Here is a 22,601-nt window from a genome sequence, read left to right on the forward strand (position 1 = left end):
TTTTTAGAAAAAATTAATTTCCAAGGCCAAATCAATTCCAAATTAAAGTCCCACATTTCAACCGAGCAGAGCTCAATCATTCAAGTCTGTGTTGCACCACCACCAGCAAGCTTCCTACCTCCCAGACTCTTCGGTCTGGGGCTTCCGATACTCCCAAATCCATGGCAGGCATCCTACGTGCAAGCCCCCAGCCCAGAGGTCTTGGGAGTTCAGGTGCCCCTAGTTTCACTTGCGCCTAGCAAAAAAGGCCAAAGGAGCAAGCTAGAGGGACAGCTCAAGAGCAATCCCCCATCGCCATAAATTGCACAGCCAAGATCCTTGCATTTGGAAGCATTTGTAGGTCAGCCTGCCCGTGGTGCAAGGGACAGGCCTTCACCTTCTAACTACCCTGAGCCATTCAAGGCCGAAAAGATGGTGGTATTTCCCCTGCCAGGTAAACTATGTCACCGCTCAGAGCAACAAACCTTCTGTCGGCAGAGATGCATCCAAGGCAGGTGGGCAGCATCACTGTGCCAGCATGAGCTTCCCTAACCCCCAGCCCACATGGCTCTGCCAGCAAAGCACTGTACTTAGACCAGTGATTCTCAACCAGGGTGCCACCAGATGCTTGGAAAGGTGCCTTTAGGCACCTACAACGAGATGAGCAGACTCAGGCTTGTTCCTGCCTGAATTATCCTCTACCCCCACTGCCTAGGCCCTCTGCAAAGGGGTAAGCACTGTAGCAAGCAAATTAGTTTTTGAAACTGGGTGCTACTCAATTTACAGAAGTTATGGAGGGCTGCCCCAAGTCCAAAAAGGTTGAAAACCAAACAAAACCTCCATGAAGCCATTGCACTGAAACAGCTTGTTTGGAGGCCTCTGACTTCTGCAACGTGGCCTCTGAAGGCTTCCTGTACTGTGGAGCTAGGGTAGAGAAACCAAGGACAGTGGCATGCAGCATCTCAAACCTCAATTGTTAATGCAATGACCAGGCTTTGAGGATCTATCCACGCCTTCCTGCATTACAGAAAAATGGATGCTTTCAAGTGGCGTGCAGGGCCTCACAAGCGTAGCCAACTCCTGACACTCGAATTCAAATCAGAACAGGGATGCTGATCAGGCTGACATACAGCCAGACAGCAGCTATGATCTAACTTCAACCAAGTATGCCCCGGTGTGCACGCGATGAAACTTAGGCCACCGCTAGCAACGGGCATTTGACATGGCACCGTTCATCTCAAAGGCCTTTGCAAACAACACCTCAGGCCCAAAGAGTTGAAGGCAAAGTCTCCACGAAGTGTCAAGAGCCACCCCTTGTACACAGGATGCACAGCCAACGCCCGGCCATCTCCGAAGCAAGGTGCTAACTTGAATCGTTACTTAGATTTTAAGCAATCTGATAAAGGAGATGTCTCTTTGTTCAGTCCATACTGTGTTCAAAACAAATGAGGCCATTTAGGCACTGCAGCAAGGCCACCTCAATTAATGTGCCACTGATCCACCCAGATCAGACATAACCTCCAGTAAAGATCATACTGGCCAAACTCCCCTAAATGCCACTCAGCTGACTTACAGCAACATCCGGGTGTAACATCACAGCCTCTCTGAACTCAGTACCCATGCAGGGTACTCCTGGCTCACCATCCTGCCAAGCCTGGTGCCGTAGGAGCATTGGACAGAAAATAGGCATGAGGAAGGTCAAATCCTAGGGGCCCTGGCCCTACAGCAGGCGGATGGAGAGGAGAGGATGGAGGGCAGAGGCACAATGGAAGGCCTGCATCGATTCCTAGCTTTAAGCCTGGGGTTTGCAGGGCTATTTATTTTGCCTGCGGGCAGGTACCCTGCAAATCTCCACTCTGTGCTTGACCCCTTCCCATGGCTCTCCCTGTCTAGTATGTTTAAAAAACTGTAAATACCTGAAATCACCTTTCAAAGGTACAGTGGTGATTCAGAGGGACCAGAGGGAGGGGGTCTGCGTTTCAGAGGAAGGCTGGCCCCTCCAGTCCTCAGGACCCCTGCCCAGCCCTTGAATTGAACCCAGGGAGAGGGTCCTGCAGAAGATCAAAGCAAGGGCCAAGGAAAGGTGTGGTGTTACTCTATGTACCGAGCACTCCCCACCCTGGGAGGGGGGGAAGCCCACTGAAAGAAGGCTGAAAGCAAAAAGAAAAAAAATGCAATGAGTGAATGGACTTCCTTATCAGGCCGATCTGGATAAGTAGGTATAATTGGCATTTCAAAAGCTGCTGCTTGAACAAATAATGGAAGTGGCTCTTTGGGAGCTCATTAGCCTATGAAAAGGCAGCTCCAGCTCGGTGGGAAAGGCCTAGGGAGCTGAAGGCTGTAGCCCTGCATGGTAAAGGCTCTGGGAAACAAATGGGAAGTAAACACTTGTGTGTTTAAACTGCCGGCGGGGAGCCGGGAAGAGAGACAATGGGAATGGGATTTGCCTCTCTCCGAAGGAGACGACCAGCCCCCCAAAAGCAGGCAAACACGTGCCACCAGGCCGTGGCAGGGGGGGAGCAGCCTCAGTGCCCACTGACATGGGTGGTCTTCCTGGGACGGCCTGGAGAAGGACAATGCAGCCCCTCGCTGGCACAGCCTCCACCGGGACCCTCCTGGAAAACCCTGGCAACACTAAGAGCACCCCTCAGTCCCCAAGGCAGGGCAGGGCAGGGCAGAGAGTGACCTAGGAATTGCTGACCCACGCACGTTCAAGACTGAGGTCTTCTCTACACAGCCTCGTGCTCCAGTTTGTTGGAGGGGGTGGTTTTAAGCAGAACCACTCATATGGACTTCAGCTCAAAGCACCTGGGTGAGGCCGGACAGTGCTACGGACCCATTCCACAGCTGGGAACCTGAGGCACAGAGCCGCTAAATGACTGTCCCAAGGTCACACAGGAGTCTGTAGCAAGGCAAGGACTAAGCCCCATGTGCGCAGTCCATACCAGGCACCGAGACACTTCTCCCAACCCAACACCACCAGCTGCTGCAACATCACAGCTTGTGGGATTTGGCAACTCTCTCAAAGCCACAGCTCCCAAAGTCCTGAGACTATGAGTGGATCTGAAAGACACTTTTTAAAAATCACATTTCCAGCCCTCAGATTTGTGGAGAAAAGTTTGAAAATATGACTTTTAGAAACAGGAAGCAAAGAAAGAGACCCTCCCCACACACACTAAGGTACTGGGGGTTTGAAACTGCAGGATTTTAGGCTCTTGTCTCTGAGGCCTGACTGCCTTTGCAGGCTGCAGGGATGGGTTAGCAATCCTGCTGGTGCGGAAGCGGCTCAGACAGGAGTCGGGGTGGATTTCAGGGTTCGTGCGGCTCAAGCTGGGGCCGTATACCAGCACCCATGTCTCATGCAGACAACCCCTCCTCAGGGAAGACATGAGGAGGAGCAAGGAGGCAGCTCCAGCCCCACACTGCAGGGAGTGTACAGATACGCCAGCGGGTGGGGGAGGCACCGCAGAGCCCTGCTCCAAACAGGCCAGCACTAAGGGAAGTGCTAGGATCAGCTATTTTGCTGCCCCAGGGCTCGGCACAGGATGCTAGAGGAACAGCCGAGAGAGTGGTGAGCACAGCAGAGCTAGTTTCCCCCGTTGGCATCACCACGGGCATAGCTCAGCTGGAGAAGCCACGTGCCTTCTGCACTAGCACCCCTGCCAGGCAGTGCTACTACTGGCGCAGCCGAGCTGATGATAATGGCATGGGTACAATCTGGCAGCCAAAGCCGGACAGGCCCATCCAGGGTTGAAGGGCTGAATTTCAGCTCACACATAGAAACTTAGGGCTGGAAGGGACCTCAGGAAGTGATCTCCCGAGTCCAACCCCCTGCTCAAAGCAGGATCCATCCCCAACTAGATCATCCCAGATAAGCTTTGTCTAGGCAGGTCTTTAAAGCCTCCAAGGATGGAGATTTGACAATCTCTCTGGGTAGCCTTTTCCAATGCTTTACTACCCTCCTAGTGAGAAAGTTTTTCCTAATATCTAACCTCAACTTCTCTTGCTGCAACTTGAGCCCATTGCTCCTTGCTCTGTCATCTGCCCCCACTGAGACCAGTCCAGCTCCATCCTCTTTCCAACCCCCTGCAGGGAGTTGAAGGCTGCTATCAAATCCCCCCATAGTCTTCTATTCTCCAGACTAAATAAGCCCAGTTCCCTCAGCCTCTCCTCACAAGTCCTGTGCCCCAGCCCCCAAACCATTTTCATTCCCCTTCACTGGACTCTTTCCAATTTGTCCACGTCCTTTCTGTAGCACGGGGCCCAAAACTGGACATGGGAGTCTCCAGTGCACATCCTGAGCACTTCACTGGTACAAAGCCAGCTGCACCAGTGCTGAACAGGCTGAAGCAAACAGCACCCACATTTTGCACCTACGTGGACACTGCTTGAGAGCACCCTGGCCACAATCCCATGCTCTGTGCATGGGCTGTCGGTAGAAAATTCCCCTCTTTGCGCAAGCTCAATCCGAAGTGAAAACGCAGGTCCCCAGGCCAGCAGCCGCGCTCCCTTCCAGTGCTCCCCAGCTCCAACCACGTGTCCTATTGCTTTGGACTGGGCCGCAGCAGCACAACTGGGATTAGAGGGATTCCTGTCTAACAGGGGCCAACGGCCATTTATCACGCAAAGACTTGGGCCCCCAAAGGAGCCGTTTCAGCTGCTCCCCCCAGGTGACAAGTTAAGCCGGGAATAATAATGATATTTTGGTCCAGAGCTAATCCCGCACACAGAGCTCCCCGGGCTCCTTAATGAGACATATTCATCTCTCGCTGGCAGGGGGAAGCAAGCAGTTTCAACATTTTTCACCCCGTTTCTGCGGTAACGTCCAAACACGCTGGCTGCGTATCTTCTTGGCACCATAGCTGAGCGTTTCAAGGCTTCGACCCTCCAAAAACCAAAGGGGGAAAACCACAGTAGGTATGTCATGGGGCAGCGCAGCGCCGCGGCGCTATCGCAGGCACATTCCAAGCAAGCGCCAGGATCAACAGAAACATTCCTGATCGGACACTTTACCAGTGCTTTAAGTCACAGGACGGGCGATCAGAGGGCACTGGCTATGGCAATCCAAATACACCTAGTGCCATGCAGCCCCTTGGCCAAAGAGCTTCCTGTTTGCACAGATAAGGGAAATATTCCTTTGTTCTTCTCTGCTTTACAGCTGGGGAAGAGACAGCAAGAGCTCACATCTGAACTTAAAGGTTTTGCAGGCACAGCTCTGTCAGGACGGCAAGAAGCGGCTCTCTGCATGGCTCCGCGAAGGGCTGCTTCGCGCTGCTACTGCCATGCATGTTCATACAAGCCCTGGTGTGGATGCAGTGACAGCAGGAGAAGAAGCACTCTTGCTGTCTTCTAACTAGGACTGGGAAGGTGTGCTGGACGAGCGAGCCCTGCCTAGTGTAGACAAAGCCTAAGAGGCTGGAAACAGAGGTACCCGCTTCTCTAGCCCGGAGGACAGTCCGAAAGAAGAGTGCCATTAACCGAGGTATCAATGCTTATTTCCCTCCCTAGTACTGACCCTGCCCAACCCTGCTTAGCTTATGAGATCTGCCACGATCCCAGCCGGATGTGACACGGCTCTGGGGCACTTGTTGCTACCGTACCTCGCACCCCCAAAAAGCTCCGATTTAATGACAGCCACCTGTCCCCACTGTGGATGGGCCAGTAACACTTAGCAGACAGAGTAGCTGCAGCTTACAAGACGACTTTCTACAACACAGCACACAGGTGAATGCAGTCCCAGGTGTAATGGTTCACGTCACACAGATGAATGGGTTTTAATGATCATACAGCTAAGCCCAGGCTTGCACTGTATGTAACAAACAGCCCAAGCAAAAGCAAAACTATGTTTTCACCAAGCCAGGGCACACCTGCATATATGGAGCCCTACACGCAGAAGGGCTGTGGATGCCCGACCCCGGGGGTTGAGTTATAGCTATAGCTAGCACAATCCTGCTCCCTGCACAACCAGGGCCAGAAGAAAGCCGGGTCTCGCAGCTCAGGTCTGGCATGGCAGGAAATCCAGTCCAGTTCCGTTGCCAGGTTCAGTTACAAACGTTTTCTGGGGCAAGGACCTTTCAGAGCCAAGGAGAACAAAGCTATCTTGGCAACTAGCCACAGCTGGAAGGTAAATATTTCTTTCCCCTGATTTGAACTGAGTGGATATCCTGTTGCAAACTTGCAGTCAGGAGGGGAGGGGAGAGGAGAAGGAAAGGGAAGAGGATGGATTAGCTCAGAGCTGGCACCGAATGAGAGACCTCAGAGTGGCACAAACTCATGCCGAGGGCTGGGGGGAGAAGGGATATTTAAATGATCAAATCAGAGCTGTTCTACTCTCCCAAACTTCAAAAAAACCCATCAAAAAACCTGTGCGTGACTGTCAGGTTCCTTCCTTCTTTGGATGTCAAGGAGGGAGGTCTCGTGGGCAAGAGATGGGACTGTCAAAGGCAGCATTGAGACTCCAGTTCTGCCAGGGAGACCCTGGGCACAGCTCATTCATCATGCCAGAGGAGCTGGTTACTTCCTTCCACCTCCCCTTCCCTTGTCTGTCTGTGTACTTAGATAACAAGCTCTTCAGAAGAGGCAACATAGAGAGACGGTTTATAATATAGTGCCCAGCACAACGGGCCACTGGATCTGAACAATAGTTTATGTGCCATACTACGTTTGAGGCCGTTGATGCTGTTAGCAGGTTTCTAGCATGCTGACCCCAATGTGTCCGGACAAGTATATCTGACAACTCTGCTTGAGGCACACACGCTTTCCTACAATGGCATTTTTCAGCCAGCTCCCCGCCACTGTGCTGTCATTCAGAACAAGGTTAGAGGAAACAGTGGCAAAAATGCCTGAGCCACGTCTGGATTAACATTCCCAACCCCATCACGAGCACCAACGGTGAACTGCAGCTGCAAAGTCAGCCGGGACTGACAAGCCTGGCCGACGGCTGCTAGCATCTGGGCGGGGAATTCACAAGTACACAGCAAGTGGTTGCAATCAGAGATACACTGCACAGGCAATCCCATCTACGAGGGGCTTCAAAGGAGGGGAAACCAAGATGTTGAAAGTGGGAGCGCAGCCTCAGATATAAATTTGGCTGGAAATGCAGAACCAAGTCATCCTGGGGTCTGGCCAAGTCCGTCATGCCCACAGCTCCAGGGTGGGTGCATGGTTTGCAAAAGGGCTGAAGAAGGATTAAGCAACAGCTTTAGCAAACGGCTGGAGCAAGAGCCCCAAAGTGAGGACAAAGCCTGGGGTACAGGTTTGTTTGCAGTCTCCAGTCTGTATTTACAATGCAAGAACATGTGCAAATACCAGAAAGCCATTCTCTTCCCCTCCCCAAAGCTCGGCATCAGTACACATTCAACTGAACCCAAAAGATGCCTATGACAGCATGCCTATGATAGCTTTTGGGCTCTGCTACCACAGGGATGAAGCCCAAGAGAAATAAAGAGAGCCAAGCTCAGCAGTAAAATGCTGGAAAGCCCCAGGGCTTTAGTCTTCAGCAGTGACCCATGGCAAAGCGGGCAATGAAAGACACGGGAAGGGCAGGTACTAATTCCTGTGCCAAAACCTCCCAGTGACTCAGTAAGTTAGGAGGGTTTTCTGACCTTCTGCGGTGCAATGATACTAAATCACTGCAGACTTCAAAGCAATAACAATACCAGAGCAGCAGCTTCAAAACAGTGCGCAGGAGGTGCGAGCAGATCTCTACTGAATTCACTGATGGGACTGGAAGATTTAATCAGTGCAGAGCAGGAGACGCAGGCTTCCCATTTCCAGCAGCCCCATCACCCAGTCAAATGCCTTCTCTATCACATTATCCTGTAATGGGGGGAAGGACGTTATAAATGCAATTACTATTCTAATACCAAGCCTCCAGCAGACCTGCTGCTCAGGCTGACAGCCCCTTACACAGGGGGAAGGGCTGGGTTTGACTACAGCTTTGCCAAAGGCAGTTGCTGTACCTCTCGGGTGATGTGTCCGGCCGGCTCCAAGGTGCAGGGTAGCTGTCAGGTCCTCCTGGGAGAAGGTGCTATATGCCACCTATGAGGCAGACTAGTCAAGGGCAAATGAGGCTGGGGGAGCAAATGAGGGGAGATTGGGGAGCAGAGCCAGGATCCTGTCCATGATCCACCCGCATCCACGTGCAGGGCAGGCTGCGGCAGCTTCGCCCTGGAACAAGGAGGCACTTAGGACAAGCTGCAGTCCTTCGCTTCCCTTGCCCGGCGGCAGACTCTCTGGCTCGGCACTGGATGCTGTGGAAGTGCACCGGGAGGAAGTCTGCACTGCTGTTTCCCGTGCTGCCATTGTTTTGTGACTACGCAGAAGGCTGGCATGCTCCAGGCACGCTTTCCATTAGCAACAGGCTGGCGATAGCCACCGCCCTTCCATGTCTATGCTTGGCAAGTCAGTGCTGGAAACAATTAACCTGATTTATTTAGCACAGTGGTTCTCAACCTCGTGAGATTCAAGGCCCCCCTCTCAGAAAATGCCAGCTTTTGGCTTTCACCTGGTTTTTTGGACTGTGGAAAACTAGAGCACGTTCTTCTATTGCAGAGAACTTGGCAGACCACAACAATAGTTTTGATGCTGGATTCCTACTTGAAATCTCCGGGTTTACCTTGGGCATCAGATGCAGGTGTTTGCACACCTAATGGTGCTTATACTGCGTGGCCCCCCACAGCACCCTTAAAAGGATCTCATGGCACCCTGCCCTGGTTGAGTCACCAATGTAAAGGATACGCACAAAAACTGTGCCACTAAAATTATTTTTTTGTCGCAGTCGCCTCCCCTGAGGTCCCTGTGAACACCTCCAAGACTACCTCTGTGCCCTCCTTCAAGCTCAGCTCTATGATACCTACAACCCTGGACAAGGGGTGAGCTGCTGATGGGACAAAACCTCCACGCCACCCAGGCTCCACCATGGGCTTTGCAAACTAGAGCAGGGAATGCACATGGCCTTCTCCCGGGGATCCAGGAGCAGGCTGCTGGAGCCAACAAGGGGGCTCTCTTAGGGGAAGCACACCGTACTATATCAGCAGAACTCGACCTCCAATATTTCCATGAAAGATTGGCACTGGCAGAGTCGCAGGGTTGATTAACACAGGCCAGACCCCGTTCCTTGATGCTGCATAAATACACTCCCGGTATTTGGGAGGAGCTTGGGTATGGTGTTAATGGGACTGCTCCAAGAATCCAGACAGACAGGCAGAGCAAGATACCAAGGCTGGGGTGGGGGGGAAGTGGACCAGAGCAAGTACAAGCTAAGAGAAAGCAGGAAATGGAGAGACTGAAAAGTGGGAAAGGACAGGAAGAAGATGTGAGACCACGAGGCAGAGAAGAAACAGAAAATAAAAACCAACAGAGGGGACAGATGTGAAGCACAGATGCAAATTCATCGTCCCCAAGAATTATTTCCTTAGGCTCTTAATTGGATCCTATTTATAGCAGCCCCATGAGGCTGCTTGGCTCTTTACAGACACAGAGGATGGTAGGTCCTGACCCCAAAGGGTTTACAGTCCAGAAAGACAAAGTGGGAAGGGGTGGGGAGAAGGAAAAAGCCGTGCCTGCCTGGCAAAGCTAGCGCAGGGGGGACCAGGTCCCTGGTTTAAACTGAAGATGGAGGTGGAGAGGACAGGCTGGAAAGGGGGGGGATTCAGGCAGGGCTTAAAGGAGCAGGCAGGGGCTGAATGTGGGAGGGAGATTTAGGGCCCCGGAAGAGAAGGCAGGAGCTAAACGGCTCAGGGGACACGCACAGTTCACAAGAGGAAAAGCCGTAGCTCGGCTGTGTCAGGGCCAACTCATGCAAAGAAGCTGGAGTCTGCTAATACCTCCAGGATATGTTTTTAGTGAGCAATAAGAGCTCACACTTTCAGATTCAGAGGCCCCTTTCATTCAAGGGCATCCATGGGTTTCCTGCCTTATTCCACGTTACAGATGAAGTACAGAGACGTTAAGTCGCTTGCCCAGGGGACATGCCTTAACTTCCCAGACCCCCATGTTAACCCCTGGACAACCTCCATCCCACCTGCTCCAAGCAGCGCAGCGCCGAGCGCTGGTAAAACAGGCAGCGTGCCCAGGACAGTTACAGTCTGTCTGAACTTGCAGGGCATCACTCATTTTTCCAGCAGACCAGAAACGGGCGCCTCGCAGAGCACACGCTGGCATTCGCTCCCCACTCAAGTCCAGCGTTTGGTTACCTGCTGCCCTCCCCACGACACAGCTCACAAAACAGCAAAGGAGGGACGGGCTGGCCCTCCGGCTATGAATGGCAAATCCAAGCCTCGACTGCACCAGCTCCCAGCATATCTGACCTCTGTCCGGCTAGAGGGCTTTCGCCTAATCTCTGCAGGATCCCAGTGCATAGAGGAGAAGTGGCTGGCTTGGGGGGTGAGGAGGGGAGCAGGAGACTCGGGTATCAGCGTCTCCCCTTCAGCAGGGTAAAGTGATACCGGCAGGCAAAGCAGAATGGAAAAACCCAGCAGGCATTTAAAAACAAACTGCTTCTTTTATCAGCACCCAACTGGAGCAATTCAGGCTGCCCAGAGGGTGGCTGGTGATTTAAGCCCTCATGTCACAGTCGCTGGATTCCCAGGAGCCCCAGGTTCAAGGCCAGCTCCATCTTTCTGAACGTGGCTTTATTTTTATTTTTGAGGATAAGACCTAAAGCAACAGCAGGGTCTTGTCTGTTTGGAGGCAATCAAACATCCTGCCCATGGCACCTTCCAGAGTGGTTTCCTAGTGGTCTTTGGCCAAAACAGCCCTCTTCTTCAGCTGGCTGCAAACCTCACAACCCCGTAGGCGGCCGTCTCAGCAGCGGGCGAGACAGGCAGGCTTTTCCACAAACCGGGAAGTGGCACGTGGCATTTCTTTTACTGGTGGTGCTGCTTTGCCCTGAAAAGCAGACGAAGTCAGGGGAGAAACTCCTGCTAGCTCAAAGGATCATTGCATCACACCGTAACCTAGAAGCAACAGCTACTTAAACACTCGTCAAGATGGGAAAGTCAAACTTCGTACAAAATTAAAACCGCACTGGCCATGTTTGCCTCTCAATGGGAATTTTTGCCATTTCTCCTTGTGGCAATGAATGGCGGCTGAAAGAAAGAGGAAAAGGTCATTGTACCTGCTTCGTGGAAGGGAACTTGGGTTTCTTTTGCAAAACAGCAAGGTTATCAGAAGCCAGGATGCATTGGGAACACCTAGCAGAGATCCAGATCTCACCTCGGCAGGATGATCCTCACCTGGCCAGCCCCCTCCCAGGGATGGAAATCCAGCAAAATGTACAGAAGGGTCAGAGTTGGTAAGATCAAACTGGGGCGTTTGATCTTGCAGACAAGGACAACAATAAAAGAGAAATCCTTCTTTATCAGCCAGGGAGAAAGCCAAGAACGCAGGAAGTAGGAACCAGGGCTCTGAAACAAGCCCGCTGATTCTTCCACAGCGAAGCTCTTTCACCTGCAGCAGAAAGGAAGCAGGAAAGGAACTCCCTACTCGCAGGGTGGGCACGGCACGCTCATACCTGGCTTTTGCGCCAACGAATCAGCAGGGCTCGCTCTCCCATACAGTCGCAGCCGCTTTCCTTTTTTAGGCAGCAGCATTAAATTTGGAAATTTTCCACAGCCTGAAGACTCCAGGACCGCAGCCCAGGAGCTGCCAACAACTGCACAGCCCGGCCCCACTTTCACTTACACGGGCCACTGGCACATGCTGGGTCCTTTCAATGAAATGCCACCAAAGGAGCCGAAAGAGGCAGCGAGGTCTCCTCAAATTCTTGTGGCCCAGCTGGCCATGGGCTAAGGGTGTCCGCCAACCCACAGAGGCAGGGCGCAGTTTGTCTGTCTGTGCTCAAAGGGAGACTGGAGAAATCCTTCAGGGTGCAGGCGAGAGCTGCACAGTAAGCTGTAGAGAGGCATGTCAGGATGCCCAGGTGCTGCCCATCCTCTGACACTCAAGTGTGTGCTTCTACCGGCATCAGCTCTTCCCTTGGAGGGACACCGGGTGCTCTGGGATTGCTATGGAGACCACTGGGATGCTCTAAGGAATGAATGCCGCACTTCCCAGCCCCAGCTGAAACTTTCACAGCCAGCATCAGCCAGGCAAGAGAGAATAGCTCCAGCCGTCAGCAAGACGGGCTTCTTTTATTAACGCTCTGTTTGGATGTACTGAGGGGGCTCTGGGAGATCATTAGGACTGCGCAAAACTCGAAGCCTCGGCTGCCTGCCAGTCCCACTCAGAGCATCGCCGGGGACAGCAGAGGTCCAGCCTGGCTCTCCGCTGGGAAGGCTGTCACCCTGTTGGCATTCAGAGAGCCCTCTGGGAACAAAGGAAGAATAAGCGGATAGGTCTGGTGTAAAGGGATGTAGAGGAGCGCAGGCAGGAGGTGACACACCTGCGTCCAACTGCTGCGTTCTCATTGCGTTGCATCCTTTTACCAATGCAGCGGCTGCTTCACTCCACTTTGGGCAAGCTATAGACGCACCAGGGACTTCATGATTATTAGTGAAGGGGTTGTCCGCTTAAAAACAGATCGGGGCAGGCAATTATTTTGGGTGGAGAGCCACTTACTGAGTTCTGGGATGCCATCGAAGGCCGCATGACGGGCAGCCAGGGGCAGATAAATATTAATTTTCTAAATTTTTCAGGGGTCCCATGGGCTGGACAGAATGGCCTGGCAAGCTGCATCCGGCCCCCAGGGCCGTGTTTTGCCCACCCCTGCTCTAGACCAATATGGTTACAAGCTGGATACCTGGGAAAATGAGTCATTTGCTGGGCCTCAATGGACTCCAATGGAGATCCTTTCCAGAGAGACTGCTGCTTTGACTGCAGCAATTAGGAGACTCAAGAGACCGTTACCTCATGGAGAACAAGGTAAAGTTATCCACTAATTTACAGCTATTTGCATCTGTTACAGGTACTAAGGAAATCGCCTTCAGGCAGGCCCTTTCATTTCCTGTCCCCAGTTTTCTTCAAGGCATCAATAAACGCAGCTTGTCTAATCGAAAGCAACCTGGATTCAGAGTGTATATTTGGTCTAAGTGACTGCCGGGAGCTCTCTAAAAGGATGAAACATCCTGTTCCCTCTAAGGAGACAGAGGTCTGTGGACATGAGAGTCAGCATGGAAAGTCAAGGGTGCAAGAAGGCTGCATTTGTCCTCTGCGGCAGTACCAAGACAGGGCAGAAAGCACCTCTGCAGACCGAGAGAAGGGGAGACCCCAAGGACAAGGCTTGGGACCTACCAGACATAGGTAAATGGAGCATTTAAGAGGCGGTATAAATACTGCCAAGGTATAAATCACATCTTCTCACCATTTTCGTATGAAATTCCGTCCACACTCCTATGGCAGCTGCACTGCCCCCATGGACGCGGGGACACAAGCCAGCCCATCTCCTCCACTGCTGCAGTAATTAACCTTAAACAAGCGCTGGCACGAAAGTGCTGTTATTTCATAGTTGCAGACATTCCTCCCTACCCAGTTTACGATGAAGCGCCAACTAGCTATAAACATCTTGGGAAAGGCTTGGCCTGGGTTCACCTTCTCATAAGGATGATGTCAGGCTCTGGCACGAAGCCAGCTGTTCCCGTGGCTCTAAACCACCCAATTGCTCCTCGTGTTGCCACCAAAAGCTTCCTTAACAAAACCCTTCCATTGCACGGCCCCCCAGGCAGCACCCAGGCCAGATACGGGTGCGTGCCCTTCACCCGAGGTCGCTCTGCAGTGAAAATGCAACAGCGAGTCGGTTCCACTAAAACTTTCAGTCTCCTTTCACATAAGCTATGAATCCTCTTCCCTGTGGTAGAGAGGGAAAGCACTAACCCCACTGTCTATATGGGGTGCAATATGGGCCTCAGCCTCATAGGTGTCAACTTGCTCTACTCTTCTGGATAAATCCAGGCTGCCCAATAGGACCATATATGCAACAATGCTCAGGCACTGAAATGCATATTCTAGTTATATTCACCCAGGAAAAGCCAGACAGTGTCCTAGTGGGGTGCCCTGACACTAGGCTTCATAACACACAGGTCCAAGGACTCTGATGACTTTCCCAAGTCAAAATGTCTAAGAGCTTTGAAACCAAAGCCACAATTAAAAACAGCAAGGAAAGCTGTTCCCTAGCCACAGTTCCCCTCCCCTCAGCACTAAATACCAGTTCACCCTCTTTTGGAATGGTTAACAGATGCTGGTTTTACTTCTAGCAGCCCACAGGGCAGCATCACAGCTCTCAGGTGGCTTTTTCACCTTTTCCGGCTTTATCAGCATCAGACGCTCTAAAATCCAAGCCGCCCCACCACCGATGATGCAGGAGCAGATGCAAATCTACAAGCAAGGGACAAATGTCTCCCCGGCCTGCAACAGGACCTTCTGATCTCTCTTGCAGACAAAGCTGGAAAGTTTAAGCTGCTGCTGGAACTAAGATGCCAAGATATGGGCCCTTAACAGAGCGATTCCAGCTGGGTGGCCGCGCTTTGTAAAACTGCTGTTTGCTGGCTGCGACCGACCTTCCTCCTCCCTTCGGATTTTAGCACCTTGAGGAGGAAGGAGAGGAAGTGCTCTGGAAACAGAGACCAATAAGCTGAAAAGCAAATCACGTCACCCTTCCCCCAAGTGCCAGGCTGGTGCCAACTGCATTCCGGTCAGTAAGGAAGCAAATCTGACTGGGGCAGCTCGCAGGCAGCAGGGAAGCACAGGAACAAAAGGAGCCTCTTCTGGCAAGGCACTTCCCTGACTGCACCCACCCTCTGACATTCAGAGAGCTGCAGAGCCAGTGCCAGCAGCCCCAGGCCCTCAGCGAAAGGCCTGGAGTAACCCAGCTTGTGCACTCACAGGCTTCGAAGCCTTTGTACCAGGGAGATAGTGGCTATCACTCACTGCACTGCATTTGAGTTGGACCAGGAGTTTCCCGTAGGGCACTGGAAGCCTTGGTTTCCTGCCAGAGAATTGCTGTGCACCCTGCTCCGGAGCTGGAGCCGTTACCTGCCTGTTTCACAGGTATCCGAGGAATTTCAAAGCCTCTCTTCCCTTTGCACCAGGCAGTGCTGGCAGCCGCCTTGCAGATCCTGTTGGGCTCCAGGGACTCCTCTCCCTACCACTGCCTCCACAAAGGGTGGAAGCCATGCCAATCCTGTAACGGTCCATCTACACTCCCCGGTGCCAGCTGCCCAGCCAAAAGGATTGGAAAGGAACCCAAGACTCCAGGGGCTGAGCAAGCACAAAGGAGTGGTTATGTGGACAGCAGGGTCACTCCTCTGAGAGAGGCATTAGACATGGGAGCAGATCCCTCCTCGCACTGAGGCTTTTTTTCTTGTGCCTCTAGCAAGTGCAATCCCTGCAGACAGTGGGGTTTGGGATAGGGCAGCCACAGCCCCTCGTACAGGGACCTTCACACACAGCCCAGCCATCTTCTCCAGCTCCCCATCTAGCCAATACTACCATTGCATCCTGCCCAGAAGATTCATGGGGATGAATGAGGAGGCCTGAAAGAACAGAGTGGGAAAGAAAAGAGAGGCTGAACTTTTAACCACAGTGCACTTTCTTCAGCGTCCCACAAAGGCAGGACACTACTTCAGCGCAACGAAGCGGGCTGTTTGCAAAGCGACAGCCCTAGAAGGGACCGTGGAGGACCCGCGCACAGTTTAGCTATCAGAGCTTCAAGAGCTGGCCATGCCACCTGCTCTGCTGGGTGCCTTGCGGGCTAAAGCTACAAAAGCTGCTCTTCTTTCATTGAGAGCTGCACTGCTACAATTTAGTGTTTACCTGCTGCAGGATAAAAGCATGCACGTGTGGTCTGCACACACCCTAAATATAAAATAAAGTCCCCTACATGAGCCATCTCCCATCCAAGCAAGCTACAAATAATGAGGGCAGTCCATCCATGACCCTGCAGTTCTCCCCAGGTGGTTACTTCTCCACTGTGTTCATCACCCATCCAAGCCACTCAACAGACTTGGGCATACAAATGGGGGTGTTCATGCTGCACCTCTCGCCTCGCCTACAGGCGGTCACAACACCAGCTCCTACTTTCTCTCCACCGCGGTGCAAGGGCAGATTTGCGGCTCTCTTTTTACACCAGCATGGACTTGTGAAATTGCAATTGCCAGCCCCTTGGGGCACTTCAGCAGTGAACTGCTGGATCATCACCGCAAATGCCCAACTTGCTGAATTCCAAGGCACAAACTGCTTATTGCAAGCAGTCTGCAGCCTCCGCCTGCCCTATTCATGCAGCGGGGAAGCCAGGGCTACTAGCCAGCAGCCTCTCCTGTCAGACTGAGTGTGCTGTATTGACATGAAAAGCTTGGGCGTAGCTTCATGTCAGTACTCCCTGCTGAAGGGTCCATCTCCTGGGAGATCTTCCACTCCCCCTCTCCAGGCCCCACCGGCTCCCGCCCTGGGGGTCCTGTGAACTGGTACTGAAACTATTTAAATATTGAACGAGAGGGGACCCAGAGCGAGGCGATCTGCTTGAAAATGAAAAGGTTTCCCTTGTGCCTGAGACGGGCCTGTGCGTGACCCTCCCTTCCCTCAAAAAAGCTGCCTCCCCCTTTCAGAAGGGCACGGACAAAACCAGTTTACAGCAGGGAATTGCACACAGAGTGGGGAGACATCACATCTCTGGGGCACCACAGTGGGGACAGACCACCAGAGAACGAGGGCAACTGCAAACAGGAGCCTGGCTGACCATGTCCTGCGCTGCCCGGGCTGCCGAGACCTGACAGCTGTCCTCCCCGGACAGCACCACGGGCCAGGCAGCTGCAGTTGCTGTCTACGGTAGCGGAGGCCCGCAGAAAAGCCAGGGGACGCTGGACAGAGTTTGCAGCTTCTTGTATACAACGCAGCTCGGTTGTTGATTTTGGAAATAGTTTCTTTGCTGAACCCCTCCTCTACCCGAAGGAAGGTTCGGAAAAAAAACCCAAAACCTAAGGTCTCCCAGAGCAATTGCTCTCCAGCTGAATAGGAGATTCAAACACGGGAGGCAGTGGGAGTTGGCAACAAAGGTTACTACAGTGCTAATCCTTTGTACGTGCCAGCATTAGAGACCAAAGCACTATTGTCATTTTTTGAGAAGATCTTTTTTTAAAGCTGATTTTATGTTGCAAAAGCCCAGGGTTTAAATGCAGAAGGCAAAGCGCTGCAGAACCACCCTTTACCCTCCTGGGACAGACACACTGCACATGACAGGAAGGAATAAATTCAGGGGCCAGGTACAACCAAAAGCAGCAAGCAGGCTAATTTACTCAGACTCTTCAGGAAAATGTTGTGAAAATGGGCTCTGCTATTATTTGTACAATGCTGCAGCTTTGCATGGCCCTCATATGGCCAATTTGGTCCCGCGTGACAACACTGGATGGCGCAAAGATTTTCCCATAGCTCTGTCCAGGTCTACAAAGCTTTGTCTGCTTCCTGTAGCCTGTCCTCTCACTGCAGCACAGCTCTGTCTAGCTCAAGCACATAAGAGCTCAGGTCCCGGAGCAGAGCACCTTGCAACCTGAAGCCACCAGCCCTCTTTGGCTTACCTGTCCAAGATCCAAGGTGACGTTGACCTCGTTGAACTCCAGCCCCCGAGAAAGCGGAGGACTCTGCCACCAGCGCTCCGTGCCGTCGATGGCATTGCTGATGGGATGGGCCTTGTTGCTGTTTGCAGAGGAGCAGATGTCACAGTATTGTCCCTGCCAGAAGCAAAAAGACAGCAGAGATTAGCACAGCATTGAAGCTGCTGGCATTCCCCAAACCTTTCCTGTTCATACAGAAAGAGCCCAAGCCTCAGTAGAGAGGGCTGTAAAATGAAGATAAAGAATAAGCAGCGGACAGGGCACCCCAGGCCTCTAGTGACCTCGACACCCACTCTCCCAGCCCCAAAGATTTCTGTGTCCCCTTGCAAGCCCCATGTTCTTTTCACAAAGGTTTACCAGATGAGTGCAGCCCAATCCCCACCTGGTATCCCACAGGGAGCAGGTGGGCTGGGGAGATTAGGGCCTTTGTAACCCTCCTTCACCCCTGCAAGGGCAAACTCTTACCGGGAGAAAGGAGCAAAATATGCCAAACTGGAACAGCATCCCCTCTGTGCCCCAGACATGCACACAGTACCGGGGAAAGACCCCAGGTTAAAAGCCCTAGAGACTATTTGTCTGTAGGGTGTGAAAGGGCAGCTGCCCCAGAGATAATAAAGACATCAGCTCAAGGGAACTGATGTCCACAGGCCTGTGCCCCCTATGACCTCTCCGATGAGGCTATCACTCACACCCTAGCTGGCCGTTTGCGAGATGGGACTACTGGAACAAAACACTCGCGCGGACTGGACTGGCAGCTCGTCCTGCCCTGATTGTGTTGCACTCAGCTTGGATCTGTTTGACTCGTTTCAAAGCCCCTTTTAGCCATGGCTCTACTCCAATGCAATCGCTCAGCAGCGACACTGCCAGCCCGCTGGCGATACCGCTGCGCCAGGCTGGCCAGGGCCTGCTGAGCTGCCCATGCTCATGCTATAAACCAAACTAAATATGTTCCCACTGAGAGGAAAAAGCCTTGTCTGCTTGTGGGGTGGATTCTCTCTTTTCTTTAGAGCAGCGAGCCTGGTTCACTCAAAGAGCAATTTGGCCAACTTGGAGGGGACACGCACGTACCCCAGAGAACCAGCAAGTTGCTATCTTCCTAGCCCCTTGGTACTGGCACTGGATTCACTCTGCTCCAAGCCGCTGGAAGGGAAGCACTGTTATTTCGCAGTTCCCCTTTAAAAGCGGCGTTTGTCTTTAGGTGAGCGAATTGGCTTGGTTTGTCCGGGCTGCAGCTAGCTTTAATATTACACCAGGTAGATGATCTCCAGGAACAAGACAATCTCTGATGCTTCCTGCTTACTACAGCCTCAGCCCCTCCAGGGCTGCAGACAGACAGACATCCTGCCATGTCCAGACTCTCCAAGACGGGAGGAGAGCCCATGCTGAAAGGAAACGTGAAAATTCCCAGCATTCTTCCCTGCAGACATAGGGCATGCTATTTGCAAGCAATTATGCAACACAAGTTGCTCTGAATCAGCCCACCTTTAATTAACTCAGCGAGAGATATGGAAATGCCAGACAGTGAAGTACAAAGCCAAGGAGCGGAGACAGCCAGCATTGGGCTATTTTCCATGCACCGAGCCCCAGCTGGACACAAGGAATCTGAATGAGACCCCCTTTAAACAAGGGCACAGACAAGTAGAGAGACCGAATGAGCAACAGAGACACCAACCAGTCCACTAAAGAACAGGCCTTTTCTGTTAAAAACAAAAAAAAAAGAAAGAAAGAAAGAAAGAAAAACCTGTGCAACAGGTTGCAAGGAGAACAAGATTCCTGCTGAAGGAACACAAAATTCAGAGACTTTTAACAAAACAGGGAACCTGGTGAAAAACTGGAACAAAATCCTCCGATTCCCAAAAATTTCTCCTTTTGTTTCTCCTTGCTCCTTCACACGCTTCCCAATGACATGCAGTTGCCCCTCCAGCCTCACACAGGACTGGAAATTCAGACTGGCTGCTGTACTCGATTAATCCTCCAAGGGCTCCCTGCTCTGTTATCTGTGCAAAGTGCCCCTATTTACTGGCTCAATGGCTTAACCGAGCTGGTTATTAAATGCTGCCATTGGGGAGCTGACATTAGTGATTCCCAAAAGTGCAGACGAACGTGCTCCGAGAGACAGGACATCGGCCGCAAGAGAAATAGATTATTTCCAGCTACTCAGCGAGTGAAGCGTCTTTCGGGGCAGACTGCACGGTTAGGTGGAGTTTCAGAGCACCGCAGGCAAAACAGCTAACCTCTGCCCTCCGAAGATTTTGTTTAATAACAGTAAAAATGCAGGGCTGAGAAGTGCAATCTCCGTGAGTCACGGGGTTAAAATAGGCAGCATGTTATCAGGGCAGGAGAGGGGAACCCCTACCAAGGTAAGCAAGAAAGAACAATGGAAATGGAAGAAGAAAGGCAGGGAAGCGAAACTGCCAGGGAGCTGAAAGAGCACAAAACGAAGAGCAAGGGGAGAGAGAGAGCAGATCCCGCTCTCATCACAAATCAATGGGAATGCTGAACTCAACTCCCCTAGGAGCAGACACACAGGCAGGGAGCCCCGCTGAGCTGGCTGGCCTCTGGGAAAGCAGAGGGCTTTGTCCCAGCTTATCTGGCCTTGCCATGACCCAGCCTTAGTCATCCTCACCTAATTCATCGGAAACCCATGGGGAACTGACCCCCTTTGAGATGACAGGTGGGTTTTGATAAGGCAAGGGAGGGAGGGGGGAAACAAAGGCCGACTTTTTCAAACAAATGAGGTGCATAAGCATTCAGGAATTTGCACTGGTAATTACAAGCCTGCATGCAAATCAGGTAACTGCATAAACCATCCGGCTCGTTCCTCTGGCCGGTGAAGGACAACTATGATTTGTGGCTCAAGTTAGATAAGATTGTATAAAGATATCAGATTTACCCAAAGAACCTTGCCGTTAGACCCATGTCCTTAGACCAACACGGCTACAACCTACACTCCTGGCTCAAGTTAGGCGCTTTCTTTTCAGTTCCAATTAAGTCACGAAGGTTGGTGTCTTAATGTGATGGAAAATGCACTGAACTCATCGTACTGCAGCAGTCTTTGGCCTGCCATTTAGACTTCCAGCGATGGGTCTCTGACACAAGACATCTCCCAACTCTCTATGTAACATGCAAAGGATTATGGATGGACATACCTAATAAAGAGACAGAGGAGCCCAATTTCATCCCAGCAACATAAATCATGAGTGAACACCATGCGATTCAACTAAGATGTACCAGTGTCAAGCGGAGCATCAGACCCTTGGTTCTCCTCTGGCTTACAAGCCTGCATTCTTGATCCGTGAAGCTAACAGCTTGCAGCTCAACATGGCAAAGCTTTGGGCAAGCAAGTCATTTTCCATGTGAATACTGTAATGCCCTGTGTGGACAGGCATCCAGATGAAGATGCACATCAAGTGAAGGCAAAAGTTAAGCATGTGGGAACTCCTGGGGCGATCTGAATTTGAGGGTGCTAGAGTTGTTGTTAGGTTGAAAGCAATACTACTTAAAGCCCCCGCCCCAAATTAGAAGAATGACTTGAGGAAGAATGTCTTGCATTTGAAAACGTGGCTAACTAACTACCTTTTATAGGACCAACTGCACAGTTGGGATATCACCCACAAAAATCTTTGCCTCTTGCATAATTCCTGGATCAAACCTACAAAAATTGAAGTTGGGATAAATGTCTACCCCCAAACTGTTCCAGGCTCCTGGGACATCTCAGAACAAAGCCTGTAACACTGCAGCTGATCATTTAGGTCAGGGGTGGCCAACATGCAGCAAAGGGAGCATCTCTGTGCGGCACAGAGTAGATCAGGAAAGAGGACCGGCGGGCAGCAGAGCACCAGTCAGAGCAGGAAGCAGAAAGTGGAGCAGGAGATCTGGCAAGCGGACCACAGTGGTACTCAGGAAGGGTGTGGGCTAGTTTATGGCACTCCTGCCAAAACTCCGGCCTGCACTGACTTGGTTGGTGTGGAAATGCAAGTGTAAAGGTAGCACATTTCCCTTACTGTGTTCAGTGAGTCTTTGGAGCACGCTCTGCCTTGGAAGAAGGACAGAAAGGCTTTAAACTCAAGTCTGAACAGCAAGTCACTGCTTATTGATATAAACACATTCTCCTAGGGACAGACATTACACACAAACCAGGTTTAGTGATTAGAAACTGGTTGAAACCTGTAACAAACAGACATTCAGTGCACATAAACCAGTTTCAAAATGGCCCATACCAGTTTGAGATAAACTTGATCGAATCAGACTTAACTGATTTGGCTCAAACTGGTTTCTGCAATGTCTGTCCCAGACCCGTGTAGCCAACTTAGTTAGCAGAGCATAGGCAAGTGCTGAACAAGTGTCCCAGTGCAGCTCTCCCGATGCACCTCCATCCTGACCTGCATCGCGCCTGCTGACTGTGAAGCTCCCACGATGAAAACCGCTGACAGCTGTCTGTTTGGCTAGAACAAAACTGGATTTCATCCTAATCTGACCAGGCTAGGAACGATGCCACAAACCCAACAGGTGTTTTTAAAGACTTATTGGGAACACATGGAGGGGAAAAAAGGTACATTTCCCTGTTTAAAAAAAAATTCTACTAGTGTCAACGGTTAGTGGCAGGAGAATTTCTTAAGCCTGCTATTTATGTGGCCACAATGCAGCATTTATCAGGCACCTCCTACCAGTGCCTGCCTTCTCTAACTACCAGACCCTGCTAAAACTTGTGTGCGCCCATCCAGACTGAACTTCCAGTGCTCCTGGAGGAAAGCCTTCCTGACCACAGCTGCGCCGTGTACAGCATGAGGTAGGGACGAGCAGGTGAAAGGGTTAGGCCACTAACTTAATCTGCTGAAAGAGTGCACCAATGACATACATTTGGAGTTCATTATTGTCCTTTCAGTCTACTTAAATTGAACACTTCCCCCCCACCTCCCTTATTGCTTGAGACCCTGGGTGGTGTTGAAAGCCCTAAAGGGGATGAACTGGGAACTCTGACCTCTGCACTAACACCTCCTTTTTCCTCCCTTCCCTTTTAGGTGCTGCCTGTGGTCACGGAAAGAAGCCACTACAAAAGAAGTTTTCTAAAGCTTTCAG

General features: G+C 51.6%; 1 protein-coding gene and 1 pseudogene across 1 annotated transcript in view; both read right to left on the reverse strand.

The window, feature by feature from the left end:
• The window catches only part of LAMA5 (laminin subunit alpha 5), a 118,120-nt gene extending 96,210 nt beyond the window's left edge, over nucleotides 1-21,910 (reverse strand). Inside the window, exons 1-2 of the mRNA XM_025206843.1 lie at nucleotides 21,905-21,910; nucleotides 17,487-17,639 (exon numbers count right to left, since the gene is read on the reverse strand). Of these exons, the coding sequence (XP_025062628.1) occupies nucleotides 17,487-17,639; nucleotides 21,905-21,910 (159 nt within the window). The remainder of the gene's footprint in view (nucleotides 1-17,486; nucleotides 17,640-21,904) is intronic.
• On the reverse strand, nucleotides 264-441 carry LOC112550660 (annotated as a pseudogene).
• Nucleotides 21,911-22,601: the final 691 nt, after the last annotated feature.

This window comes from Alligator sinensis, unplaced genomic scaffold, assembly GCF_000455745.1.
Source record: "Alligator sinensis unplaced genomic scaffold, ASM45574v1 scaffold1046_1, whole genome shotgun sequence".
Lineage (NCBI taxonomy): Eukaryota > Metazoa > Chordata > Crocodylia > Alligatoridae > Alligator > Alligator sinensis.